This window comes from Helicoverpa zea, chromosome 30 (assembly GCF_022581195.2).
Source record: "Helicoverpa zea isolate HzStark_Cry1AcR chromosome 30, ilHelZeax1.1, whole genome shotgun sequence".
In the NCBI taxonomy this organism is placed as follows: Eukaryota; Metazoa; Arthropoda; class Insecta; order Lepidoptera; family Noctuidae; genus Helicoverpa; species Helicoverpa zea.
In genome coordinates, this window is record NC_061481.1 from 1,761,503 (window position 1) to 1,776,115 (window position 14,613).

The window sequence follows — 14,613 nt, forward strand, 5'->3', positions numbered from 1 at the left end:
AGTCAGAGAGAAATTCTCCCTTGAAACCTGACAGCTGTCAACTGGTCAAAACATTCGATTACCCCTATCTTTACCTATCTCTGCTTTACACTTACACATGATGTTGTAAATTATGAAAACGAAAAATGACTCCTGTGGCTAAACCACTGAATGGATTGGGTTGTTTTTTTACAATTCGTCATAGAATGTCATAAAGTATATGTGATAGGATTTAATATGATGATTAGGTACGATACACCCGATACACGGGAAGTAGTTCCCTCAGGACACAAGCAGAAGTTAGTAAACAGTATAATTACCTAATCCTTTAACCATTATTAAGATTAACTCATCATCATCCCCCGAGCCTCCTTTTTTCCCAACTATGTTGGGGTCGGCTTCCAGTCTAACCGGATGCAGCTGAGTACCAGTGTGCCACAAGAAGCGACTGCCTATCTGACCTCCTCAACCCAATTATGGTCTAAATATTAGCTAACTAGCTTTCCGCCCGCGGCTTCGCCCGCGTGGAATTCGGTTCACCCCTCCCGCTGTGGGTTAGCAGCGGTGAGGGAGTGTCAGACTCTTACTGACTAAAATCGTCGTGTTCCGTCCTAGGCCTTTTATATACCAGGGCCGCGGTACCTCTTTCGAGCAACCCGCAGCCGCGGCTGGCCCTGGCGCTACTGGGCCCCACTGATTTCAAAACAGACTAATTCGCGGCGAACCTTAACACCACGATACAGAAAAGCACAACGCCATCTATCGAGCTATCGGGAAGCTCGCGATTGAACAATGAGCTACAGGTTAAAGCGCGAGATATCATTGCACTTCTTACGTATCTTAAAAAAAACAACGTCACCACGTTTTAAAAAGCTATCATTCCACTTCTTATGTATTTTAAAAACACATCGTTACCACGTTTTAAAAACACCCAGCGCCATCTATCGCATACCTCAAGAACGAAATAACTTAACTAATACTTATACCAATTAGTAATTCGTTGAATTATAGTTAATTCAGGATAAGTAGATGTAAAAAAAACAGTTAAGACGATAAAACAAATCGTACGTCATCCCTCGGGAATTCCTCATTTTCGAGGATTCATTATCGTATCATTTAGCTTCTAAATTTATATGTTCATATTCGTTTGCAATATATAAGTAGATGTAAAAAAAAACAGTTTAGACGATTTAACAAATTGTACATCATCCCTCGGGAATTCCTCATTTTCGGGGATTCATTATCGTATCATTTAGCTTCTAAATTTACATGTTTATATTCGTTTGCAATATATTACCTTGTTTTAAACGACACACAGCGCCATCTACAATCCATCCATCAAGCAAACAATATTTTTGTTTTCCCTCGGGAATATCTATTTTTTTCGGGATAAAAAGTACCCTATTATTTAATCCGGACTTCTAACTTTACGTCTGCAAAATTTCAAAGCAATCGGTTCAGTAGTTACGGCGTGAAAGCGGAACAAACAAACAAACAAACAAACAAACTCACTTTCCGATTTATAATATTAGTAAGGATTATTAAGATTAGCTAATTATTGAATATTAGCTAATTATTAAGATTAGCTAATATTCAGAAATATACTAACGGTCTGGTCATTAGGCCCAAAAATAATGAACCGATTTGGTACATACAAAGATAGTCTAGCAATCTGAGAATACTTTTTACCAGGTTGCAATAATAATAAAATTGAACGGTGATTAAAATCGTTAATCAGTAATTAACAAATTTTATGACAAATGGTCAAAACCTACAACAATAGTTTTTATTGAAACTAAATACATTGTTTAAAACGTCTTATTAAAATGTTTTAAGCACTTATAAGTTATATCTAATATGAATCTTTTGGAAATTATGTAAAAATATGAATTGGTGTAACGTGTTAATTAACTTAATATTATGTGAGTACAATTATTAGATTTTCAGAATCTTTTCTGCCTAGTCCAGCTGAGTACCAGTGTGCCACATGGAGCGACTGTCTATCTGACATCCTCAACCCAGTTACCCGGGCAACCCAATACCCCTAGGCAAGACTGGTTGTCAAACTTACTGGCTACTGACTACCCGTAACGACTGCCAATGATGTTCAATGACAGCCGGGACCTACAGTTTATCGTGTCCTCCAGAACACGGTATATTATAATAACCGCGATAAAATCAGTAAGCACTCGTTTTATTTAAATGTTTATACCCTACTGTGATTCAATAATCATATTGCCTGCAAGTGTTTGACGATTGCAATATGATTGTAGAGCAGACTACCATATAGATAGACCAAATGGCAAACCAATGAATGGTTAAAGGAATAGTAATTGGTCTTATATTAGAAAACAAAGCCCGCTAAGGTTAAAACTGCAATTCAAATTCAATTGTTATCCAATTGACACATTATTAACTTAGCAGATTATGAACTTTGCAGCCAAGTCTGAAAATAGATTTTTGATCCACCCAGGTTTAACATACACCCACGCTGAACAAGAAATCAGAAAAGAAAAGTTTGACACTTGGTCGAACGCCGGCAAGGCTCCCACCAGGCTGGTGGAACTCATGAGGTCTTACTATGAGGAAGCCAACCAGAGAATAGCAGGCATGAATAACATGAGATTCATGTATGAAGAGAGCCCTTTTTACGAACAGGGTTATGTAATGCATGAGATTATTGACAGGTAAAAACGTAGCTTAGGGCCGTTTCCAATATTCTATCTGTTGATATCCATATCAGAAGAAACAATGGTGCACTCCCTATTCCTTCACTCTCATAACCCGATGGGACAGCAATCCGACACGACCGGAAAGAGATGAGGCGCAGGACCGACATTTACGAGCTCTCCGATGCACGAGTGAATCAATCACCAGCTTCCAGACTACGGGCTACTTTGTGAAAGTTTTAGAAAACCCACAAAGCGATTTCGGCCCGACCCGGGAATAGAACCCGAGACCTCGGGCACAGCAGCCGCGTTTGCGACCAACGAGGCAGTCATGAAAAATGGACGCGAGGGAAAACAGCCAGTTGTTCTTACATTCTTTCTTCTTTTATTCAGATACAGGCGATTGGTGGAACACGCGAAAACTCCAGTAAAATACAAGTCTTACACCGTTATAGACACCTTCAAACGCGTCGAGTTTGTTCAAAAACTGTACTTCGAGCTATACCATCTGGTCCGAATAATGCACGAGGTACCTCTGAAGTGGCTATATACTGAAGAATTCATGGACAAAGGAGTAAAAAAAGACGCTGCCGATGGGGGCGATGAGCTTGAAAATGGTACGACCCCTTTTTAACTTATCATCATCATCATCCTTGGCAGTCGTTACGGGTAGTCAGAAGCCAGTCTAACCAAGGGGTATTGGGTTGCCCCGGTAACTGGGTTGAGGAGGTCAGATAGGTAGTCGCTCCTTGTAAAGCACTGGTACTCAGCTGCATCCAGTTAGACTGGAAGCCGACCCTAACATGGTTGGGAAAAAGGCTCGGAGGATGATGACCATCATCGTCATCGTTCTCCTGCTAATGCCAATTTTATTTTCAGTCGGCGCAGCATGTTTTCTTCTTCAATGCTCTTCTATCTGCCGTCATCTCACAAGTAACATTCTTTCTTACTTATGACTGATCGGATGCAGCTGAGTACCAATGTTTTACGAAGAACGACTGCCTATCTGACCTTCTCAACCCAGTTACCCGGGCAACCCATTACCCCTCGGTAAGACTGGTGTCAGACTTACTGGCTTCTGACTACCCGTAACGACTGCCAAGGATATTCAATGACAGCCGGGACCTACAGTATGACGTGCCCTCCGAAACACAGTCATTGGTATCGAAGATATACTCAGAAAGTACATACAAACTTAGAAAAATTGGCATTGGTACCTGCCTAGTATGAGAGCGTGGGTTCGATTCCACGTCAGGCAAGTACCAATGCAACTTTTCTAAGTTTGTATGTACTTTCTAAGTATATCTTGGACACCCATGGCTGATAAAAAGGTGAAGGAAAACATCTCGAGGAAACCTGGACTATATAGTCTGAAATCACCAACCCGCATTGAGCAAGCGTGGTGATTAATGCTCAATCCTTCTCCGTGTGAGAGGAGGCCGCAGCTCAGCAGTGGGACGATACAAAGGCTGTAACAGATAACAGAACATAACGCCATTATAGGTATCTATGTATTTCTTTTTATTTGCAGCTGAATTAAACATAAAAAGAATGGAAGAGATGAGAGCGAAAGCTCGCAAGAAGAGGAAGAAGATGTATGCGTATGAGAGAGAAATGTACTTGAAAGGGCTGTCTAAATCCTACACTTGGAAAAAGAAAAGAACTTATAACAAAATCTGGCCTGTCGATTATGGCTGGGAAATTGATCACTCTTGGTAAATTATATTTACTAACAGCCAGTTTCTTCATTAAAAGTAAAAGCCAAAGTAATGTCATAAAGTAAAAGTAACGGTCAAATTCGTTTTTTCAAGACTAATGTAACAGCAAAACTAATAGATAAAACGAATTTGGCCGTTACTTTTACTTTATGACATTACTTTGGCTTTTAGTTTTGATGAAGAAACTGGCTGTAAGAGGTAGATTTTTTTTTACCAAGCGGTAGAAACATTTTACTTAGCGATATATTTTTTTTTACCAAGTGGTAGATTTTTTTTGCCAGCGGCAGTGCTTGGTAGTAATTTTCTATCGCTTGGTAAATATTTACTACCAAGTGGTAATAACAGAGCTCTATAAACTAATAAAGATGATATTTCAGAAAGTAATTTCACTTTGTTTATTTAATATAAGAATTTATTTCACATTATTATCTATCTATACTAACATTATAAAGAGGAAAACTTTGTTTGTTTGTTTTTAATGGATAAACTCAAAATCTACTGGACCGAATTTAAATATTCTTTCACCATTAAAAAGCTATATTACATAGGCTATATTTTATCCCGGTGCGGGCAGTAGCTCCCACGGGACGCGGGTGAAACCGCGGGAAAACGGATAGTTATTATATACAGCTAGTTACTATTTAAAATGAAATAAATTAAATTAATAATATTCATAAAAAATTGCGTCAAAAAAATTCCTCATCTCTGCCCACCGGGAGTGTACCCAAGAGGCTGGCAGCATTGCCACGTTGGATGGCAATGCTGAACTTTTGACCAAAAAAAACCAGGCCTTGGGTCACTTGAAGTGTCAGCAAGTCGCCAGATCTTTATAAAGTAGATAAGCATTTGGACCCCACGGCCCAAACGGCTCAAAGGTATAGTTACCAACCAGGGTGCTATATTTGCGCCGTTTGAGGTTCTCTGCAGCCGCAGCAGCGGAACCAGCACATCGCGCCGAGCTAGGAAGGTGGATGGTGCAAGAGTATCGACACAGGTCGCGTCCCATACTAAATACCTACCCATATTCATCTTCTTAAAAGACCAACACTCTCTCACGCTGCACCCACAGCGTGAGGGGTCATCTTATGGGCTGCGGGATTGTTTGAAAGAGTTACCGCGGCCCTGGTACATAAAAGGCCTACGACGGAACACGAAGGTTTTTAGTCAGTAAGAGTCTGACACTCCCTCACCGCTGCTAACCCACAGCGGGAGGGGTCATTTGATGATTTTTGACGTAGTTAAAGATAAAGATACTTTATTTTGTAAAACATGGTACAAAGCATAGGTGTTATAAGTAGTATCAACTCATGTTTTGCCTTATGATGGCGTACAAAATTTCAAATGGTTCTTAAGCTAGCTTAAGATATTAAAATTGACTCTATATATAAAAAAAAAAAAAAAACAATATTAAAATATGTAAGTAATTAAAGAAAAGACTCAAAATAAAAACAATCACTAAAGAGAATTTAAAATATAAAATATGTGTGTATCACTCACTTAAAAATTCTTGTATGCTATAGTAGCACTTATTTATTAAATACCTTTTAAGATTTTTTTTAAACATTGTATCTGGCATTTGTTTTATTGCTTTGGGTACTTGCTTAAAAAAAGGGGTCAGCTAATGATTTCCCACAAAAAAAGTGATTTATTTTTAAATAAACAGAAATTTAATCAAATAATTTATTTTGATACATTGGCAGATCATTATAATATTAGCTTACATAATGTGAACTAATTCCCTCAAAAAGCGGACTAATGCGTGAGAAACAGCAAATCTATAAATATCTATACCTACCAATCTTATAATGAGAAACATCCCTAAAGTTTCCAAAACTATTAAACCAAAAAAAATATTCACTGCCGGAAAGCTATACTCTTCCCGAGTAACATAGGCTATATTTTATCCCGGTACGAGCAGTAGTACCCACAACACGCGGGTGAAACCACAAGAAACAGTTACTTATAATTATATTTCTCCAAGGACCACGTGTCTTCAACTGGCCATTGTTTTCTGAATCTCTTTTTAGAAGTCGTCAAATTCAGTGGTCTCCCAATCTTCTTCATCAAGTACTTTTGCCTGAGTATGCTCTTCGTTGCTTCTTCTTTCGCTTTCGCTCTCAGCGCGGCTGAGAAACCAACCAAAACCAAAACCAGTTTATACTAGAGCAAGATTTAGAAGGTAGAAGATTTGGTATTTATCTATATACATACATCCTCCGACCCTTTTTCCCAAACTATGTTGGGGTCGGCTGCCAGTCTAACCAGATTCAGCTGGGTACCAGTGCTTTACAAGAAGCGACTGCCTATCTGACCTCCTTAACCCAATTACCCGGGCAACCCGATACCCCTTGGTTGGACTGGTGTCAGACTTACTGGCTTCTGACTACCCGTAACGACTGCCAAGGATGTTCAATGACAGCCGGGACCTACAGTTTAACGTGCCATCCGAAACACAGTCATTGGTGTCTAAGATATACTTAGAAAGTACATACAAACTTAGAAAAGTTGCATTGGTACTTGCCTGACCTGGAATCGAACCCGCGCCCTCATACTCGAGAGGTTGGTTCTTTGCCCACTAGGCCACCATCTATATCTATACTAATATTATAAAGAGGAAAACTTTGTTTGTTTGTAATGGATACACTCAAAAACTACTGGACCTATTTTAAATATTCTTTCACTTTTAGAAAGCTATATTATCTGCGAGTAACATAGGCTATATTTTATCCCGGTGCGGGCAGTAGCTCCCACGAGACGCGGGTGCAACCGCGGGAAAACGGCTACTTATTACTATAGACCAAATGGCAGACCAATCGAATGTGGACTTATATTAGTAGCAGAATGCCCGCTAAGGTTAAAACTGCTATTGCAATTCAATTTCTATTCAATTTTGACATTATTAACTTGGCAGAATCAGGCCCCTGTTTGTTAAGTAAAAAAAACCAGCCAAGTGCGAGTCGGACTCGAGCACGAAGGGTTCCGTACCATTATTTATAAAACGGACCAAAAAATCACGTTTGTTGTATGGGAGCCCCCCAAAATATTTATTTTATTCTAGTTTTCAGTATTTGTTTTTATAGCGGCAACAGAAATACATCATCTGTGAAAATTTCAGCTTTCTGACTATCACGGTTCATGAGATACAGCCTGGTGACAGACGGACGGACGGACGGACGTACAGAGGAGCGAAAACAATAGGGTCCCGTTTTACCCTTTGGCTACGGAACCCTAAAAACGCTAACTTACCATCTTCTGGTCGTTCAGGCCCCATCCTTGTCCCATTGCCTTTTGTGTCAATTGGCCTCGCAATCATTATGTTAGAACTTCTAATATCATCCATAGCTGTATCTTCTATAACGTTAAGTAGCTTGTCTATCTCCACGCTCAGATAATGTATCATTTCCAAGGCTATTATGTAGTGAAGCGACTTGTAATGTTTTACCCCGGGCGGCATGAGTGCTGATCTGTTATTAGTCTTGTCATAAATGTCGCGATAAATTTCCACCATGAAACGGTATTTTTCGCGGACTCTTCCTGTAAAGGTAGGTATACTTATTAATGGCGTCCACGGCCGCGGCGGCTGTTCTCATTTAAAGAGATCAGCCAGCTGCGCAGGACATATTATAGTGCACAAGCATTTGCGCAGGCACAGGTGCACTCCCTATTCCTTCACTCTCATAACCTGAAGGGACGGCAATCCGATACGACCGGAAAGAGATCAGGGGCAGGACCGACATTTACGTGCTCTCCGATGCACGGGTGAATCAATCACCAACTTCCACGGGCTGCTTTGTGAAAGTTTAAGAATACCCACAAAGCGATTTCGGCCCGACGCGGGAATCGAACCTGAGACCTCGAGCCCAGCAGCCGCGCTTGCGACCACTAGATCAACGAGGCAGGTATACTTATTTTAGTCGTGGTGGCCTAGTGGGTTAAAAACCAACCTCTCAAGTAATATTTTATTGTGGTTTCGATTCCACTTCAGGCAATACCAATGCTTTTCTAGGTTTGTATGTACTTTGTAAGTATACATATCTTGTACAGCAATGACTGTTTCGGAGTCCGGCTGTCATTTAACATCCTTGGCAGTCGTTACGGGTAGTCAGAAGCCATTAAGTCTGACACCAGTCTTACCAAGGGGTATTAGATTGCCTGGGTAACTGGGTTGAGGAGGTCAGATAGGCAGTCGCTCCTTGTGGCACACTGGTACTCAGCTGCATCCGGTTAGACTGGAAGCCGACCCAAACATAGGTAGTTGGAAAAAGGCTCAGCAGATGATGATGATCCAGATATACTTCTATACTAATATAATACAAAGTAAACATTTTCTGTAACTCCGAAACTACTGAACAGATTTGAAAAATTCTTTCACTGTTACAAAGCTGCACTCTTCCCGAGTAACATAGGCTATATTTTATCCCGGTACGGGCAGTAGTTCCCACGGGACGCGGCTGAAACCGCGGGAAAGCGGATGTTGGTGATAAAAATAGGAAAATTTCAAATACCCATGATCATCCCGACGTGATAAGCAATATATTTTTCATGTTCCTGTCTTATAGCAAAAACTTGTCGCAATTTCAACATGGCGTCCTTGTACAAATCTTCGGATAACCAGACAAGCTTTTGTTTTTCATGCTTACCCATATAATCACTCCATTTATGGGAGCAAAGCACTTGTGTCACTGAAACAAAAACCCTACTAATATTATAAATGCGAAAGTAACTCTGTCTGTCTGTTACGCTTTCACGTCTAAGAAACCACTGAACTGATGGTACTAAAATTTGGTACAGAGATAGAGTTGACCTTGAGAAAGAACATAGGATAGTTTTTATACCGGTCTTTTGAAGAATTCTCTTGGAAACGCGATATAACCGAACTCTACGCGGGCGAAGCCGCGGGTGGAAGCTAGTATATAAATAAAAGCGCTGACAACGGGTGTTTTCAGGTGTTTTTCTTCTCAATCAATTTTTTTTCCAATTCTATACAGTTTTAATGGCGAAAAAAAATATAACTACCTACATTAATCTTGAACATATTTCTGAGAACCCTGTTATATTCAAAACACGTTCTCGAAAAGTTTCCTCTATACAAAAAAATTGTAAACTTACCTCTTAAAATGATCTTCCAACAAAAATATATGTTATTAAATAATATCAATGTATATTGATAAAATAGGCGACGAATTGGTCAACAATAATTCCATAACCGGCACGCGCATCTAAGGCGCCAAAAGGGGTCGGAGCGTCTGAGCGGGGCGAGGATAACAATACGCGCGCTAGCTTATAACTAAAAAGTCGTAAGCGACAAAATGGTTTTGTAATTTTATTATTTAGAAATGATAATTTGATAAAAATTCCTTCTACAATTTTAAAGAGTATGTATATACTCAACTACTAAAAAAGTTAAGAGGCTTAAATCGGTCCCGTTTGCCTATAATATATGAATCTCTTTTTAAAAAGAGGTATGTTTGATATATTTTTCTCTGTTATAAAAGTTACCTAATCATGTTTCTACGTCTAACAAAATAAGCTTTATATCATGAACTTTCAGGTAACCAAGTTGTATTTTGATCCGTTTTGTATTTACTGAGAAAAATTGAGATCCTTGGCGCCAAAAATTCCAATTCGTCCTCTTAACTTCTCCATGTATAATACAGAACTTAGTTCATGTTTATTTTTGACCACTCAACTCATTTTAAAGCTATTAATTTATATCATGTTACGAACGTTACAAAAGTCCCGTCATCAGGCTTCGCTTTCGTATAGTTATCGGCACGAATCTTGAGCTCTGACCTACATCTGCGCAGAAGTGATTTATTAGCAAAGAACCAATCCCGAGTGACGGCTATGACGCGATGCACTGCGGGCCAATCACCGCTTTAGCCCGCCCCGCGCCTCACTTCATACCACAAAAGGGACCCAATAGATTACTTCTGCGCAGGTGAAGGTCAGAGCTCAAGATTCGTGCCGATAACTATACGTAAGTATTAACTTACCTATAGAACATAATAAAATTATTTTGATTAAAGAGCTGTCCATATTGTATACCACTGTTATTAACCATGTATTTAAAAAATTAAAAACACTTACATAATTTTGTATTATGTAATAACTATGAATTTTATGACCACTTATTGCAGATTTACTAACGTGAGTTAATTAAAAATAAGTGTACTCTGCAAAACATTTGTCGTTAAAAAAAAAAACAGATTATTTGACCATCACCTGCCTAGCCTTGTCCCAACTATGTTGGGGTCGGCTTCCAGTCTCACCGGATGCAGCTGAGTACCTGTTTGCCACAAGGAGCGACTGCCTATCTGACCTCCTCAACCCAGTTACCCGGGCAACCCAATACGCCTTGGTTAGACTGGTGCCAGACTCACTGGCTTCTGAATACCCGTAACGACTGCCAAGGATGTTAAATTACAGCCGCAATAAAAACGATTCCTTTTTATTTACAGAAAACACAAAAACATCGTTTGTATATCATGTTCTAGAATTTGTCCTCCTTTTCTTCATACAGTAATTATTTAAAATATGTATTTTTGTATTATCTTTTGCTATCCTTATATGTTCTTATACACAGTCTATCTACTTCTCTTTATTCTAACTCTCCTACTACGGGTCTGCTGGAAGAGATTTCGTTAGAAATAAGCAGTACCTTTGTACTATTTTATGCTATCTCTACTTCTTTTATATTCTCACTGTGTTCAAATGGATAAATAAATAAATAGAAAGAAACGTTTCACATAATATTTCTGATAGAAACCGTTTTGGTAGAAAAATTTCTGCCATTTCTACCAATCATGTCTGATTTCCCATCCATACTCCAGCGGCCAGGGTTTTCTTATCTTCTTAGTGGTAGAAGAAGTCAACTTAGCCAGAAGATACTTGGGCATATCAAATTGTTTTTGCATTCTAGTACTTCTGTCATTGGCGTCTGGTAATAGTGATTTTATTAGTCCAGCTACAAGCTTCGGGTCTGGCGTGCCTCTACTGTCAGGAGTGTATTTGTGGTTGGTAGACACTGGGTTGACTGAAAACAAAATCAAAATCAAAAGTCATTTATTCAAAGTAGGCTGAAAATCAGCACTTTTCGAACGTCAATACAAAAGACAGCCCCCAAAACGCCCGCCCTTCACCACTTCCTATGTGTTTTTGCTGGGAAGAAGAAGTGGTGGAACAAACTCCCCAGCAACACAATTCTGTCTGTATGGTTTGAAGAACCGTATACAAATATTTAAATATCACTATACAACATTGTGTACATAAATTTGTATATAAAATCAATTCAAATAGTTAATCATGTTGGCTAGTACACACCTTACCCATACCTATTACTCAAGCAGTTACAAAATAAATCTATTAAAAAAAGAGTGAAAAATAAAAAAAAAATATAGAGCCTCCATTCAGTGAAGATAGATATAGTTTGGGGTGCACCCACCGACATGTCAAAGAGTTTTTATGAAAAAATAAAATAACAACATAAACAATGAAAACGGTGAACTAGGACTACCGTTCAAACCAAAATCATATACATTAGGTATATTACGGGTGTACAAATATGTAGTCAGCAAGACGACCTGGTACTTGTGGTACCAGGTCGTCTTGCAGCACCCGTTCACGAGCATAACGCGAGGATCAGCCATCGCCCCCCTCGCACATTTTTGAGGGAGGGAGGCAACCCGACCACCGACGCTACCGCAAGCAATACCGTCAAAGGGAGCATGACGACTTGCAGCTACACTACAAGAAAACAGTTAATACTAATAGATTCGCAGTCGCTAGTAGACCATTTACAAAATTAAGGAACAACTCATCGTAAAAACAGAACGATGATGGTAATTAGTCAGTATACATAAAATAAAAAAATATCACGTATAAAATAATATAAATCACATCAACTCATAACGATAACTTTTGAAGCTGTCCAGTGTTTAACATGAGGACCAACTATTTTTATCGTTTATGTAGTCAAACAGCAGTTAGGAAGTACTCATAACTTAGATGATGATGATATGATGTCCTCCTAGCCGATTATCGGCTACGGCGGCTGTTCTCATGTAAGGAGATTAGCCAACTGCGCCGGGCATAGTGCACAAGCATTTGCGCAGACACAGGTGCACTCACTATTCCTTTATTCTCATAGCGCGATGGGACGACAATCCGACACCACCAGAGAGAGATCAGGCGCAGGACCGACATTTACGTGCTCTCCGATGCAAGGGTGATAATCACCAACTTCCAGGCTCCGGGCTGCTTTTGTGAAAGTCTTCTAAAACCCACAAAGCGATTTCGGCCCTATCGAGAATGGAACCCGAAAGCTCGTGCTCAGCAGCCGCACTTGCGACGGCTAGACCAACGAGGCAGTTCAACATAACTTAGGTACATTGGCACTTGCCTGACTTGGAATTGACTCCGCCAACTCGAACTTGAGAGGCAAGTTTTTACCTTTAATCAAGACGCCAACTACGACTTATCATCATCTCCCTAGCCTTTCCAACTATGTTGGTATCGGCTTCCAGTCTAATCAGATGCAGCTGAGTACCAGTGTTTGATAAGGAGCGGCTGGCTATCTGACCTCATCAACCCAGTTACGCGGGCAACTATTACGACTTATGTAGGAAGGTAACTGTTTTTCGAGAGGTGATAGGTGAATTAAGAAGCTTAGTCTAAGTAGCCACCGGTAGCTTTCATTTTTATGGTCATAAGAAGTTCCTGTGTTTAGGAAGATACGCTAAATTAGTGAGTCCCAGATGTCGTTAATGTACCTTTGGTGGTAGTTACGGGTAATCAGAAGCTAGAGAGAGCATTGGACAAGCAATTTTAACAAGTGTTGCCGTATTAACTGGGTATCTGGCTATACCATGTGGAACACTGGTTCTCAGATGCAATTCGGTTTAATTGGAAGCTATGCAGGTCTTTGTACGTGCTGTGCGAAACGTACTAGGGATTTTTGAATGAAAGCTACTGCTATTGCGAAGATTTTAGCTATAGGTAATAAGGGGTGTTAAAATGAAACAGCTAGCAATGATTGCATATTTTAATTCTTCAGAGCCTTGAATCCTTTTCAAATAATTTTGTTTCTTTCTTGATGTGCAAAGTCTCAGTTAAAAATTTACTTTTTATAGTACTTAGCACCGGTCTCATTTTTTCTACTTATCCCGCGCATTAGGTCAATCAGATGATTAATCTCAATTGCCTGATTAGAAATCTGCTCATACGCGTTTATATGCTCAATCGGCTTCCACTCATGATACAAACGATTTAGAGTCATAGAAATATCAGACATTATATTGAATTTATCCATAACATCACCCATTAGATATCCTATTTCGAAGACTGAGGAGTTTACATAATGAGTTCTTATGAGTTCTGCTCGTTTGCATTTCAAGTCGCTGTCTCGAATAGTTTCATACATTAACCTAAAGAGTTTAAGTCTCATACTGTTGTCATCTTCCGCGTTTGAAGCAGCTGTTGTCTCCACCTGTCGTCTTTCAGCTACAAGGAGCTCGATACCTGGTATTCTTCGCTCAACTTCTCCTTCTCTCACAGGGATTTTTATAGGGTCAGTAGTAGGTCCTGGCATGGCACTGGTGTTCAAGCTTTTCTTGAATAGCAGCAGTTTGACAGACCAGGACAGTTCATTGAAGATCTTGCCACTATCAACCATCTTTTTTATGTCGCCTAAACTTTGGATCGCTGTGAAAGAAAGGTTATTTGTATGGTATTTTATAAGATCTTATTATTCAAGTATTCTTCTTCTTCCTCCTGCCCTGTTCCCAATTTTATTTGGAGTCGGCGCAATATGTCATCCTCTTCCATTTTTCCCTGTCACTCGTCATGCTGACACTCACTCCCTTCCTATTCATGTCATCTTTCAGGCAATCCATCCAATTTTTTACTCAGAGTATATATAAATATAATCGTAATCTGCCTAAAATATATTTTAGGAAATATATTTTCTGAAATATATGTTGGGGTCGGCTTCCAGTCTAAACGGATGCAGCTGAGTACCAGTGTTATACAAGGAGCGACTGAATATCTGACATCCTTAACCCAATTACCAGGGCGACCCAATACCTCTAGGTAACTCTGGTTATCGGCCTTACTGGCTTTTCAAGTTTGAAACACAGTCATTGGCGTCTAAGATATACTTAGAAAGTACATACAAACTTAGAGAAGTTGCATTGGTACTTGCGATACGAGAGGTTGGTTTTTTACCCACTAGACCACTACGACTTTTT

General features: G+C 39.6%; 3 protein-coding genes across 3 annotated transcripts; 1 reads left to right on the top strand and 2 right to left on the bottom strand.

Annotated features, from left to right (window-relative positions):
* Window positions 1–2,406: 2,406 nt before the first annotated feature.
* LOC124644369 lies at window positions 2,407–4,367 on the top strand. The gene is made up of 3 exons (XM_047183681.1): window positions 2,407–2,666; window positions 3,042–3,265; window positions 4,180–4,367. The coding sequence occupies exons 1-3, from the start codon at window positions 2,407–2,409 to the stop codon at window positions 4,365–4,367; spliced, it is 672 nt and encodes a 223-aa protein (XP_047039637.1).
* A 1,723-nt stretch (window positions 4,368–6,090) lies between these two features.
* LOC124644370 lies at window positions 6,091–10,405 on the bottom strand. The gene is made up of 4 exons (XM_047183682.1): window positions 10,363–10,405; window positions 8,872–9,048; window positions 7,613–7,900; window positions 6,091–6,492 (listed from the first exon to the last, which is right to left on the bottom strand). Exons 1-4 carry the CDS (start codon window positions 10,403–10,405, stop codon window positions 6,323–6,325), a joined length of 678 nt encoding a protein of 225 aa, XP_047039638.1. The 3' UTR covers window positions 6,091–6,322.
* Window positions 10,406–11,163: 758 nt separating this feature from the next.
* On the bottom strand, window positions 11,164–14,051 carry LOC124644371. Its single transcript, XM_047183683.1, has 2 exons — window positions 13,508–14,051; window positions 11,164–11,402 (listed from the first exon to the last, which is right to left on the bottom strand). Exons 1-2 carry the CDS (start codon window positions 14,037–14,039, stop codon window positions 11,164–11,166), a joined length of 771 nt encoding a protein of 256 aa, XP_047039639.1. The 5' UTR covers window positions 14,040–14,051.
* Between the last annotated feature and the right edge of the window lie 562 nt (window positions 14,052–14,613).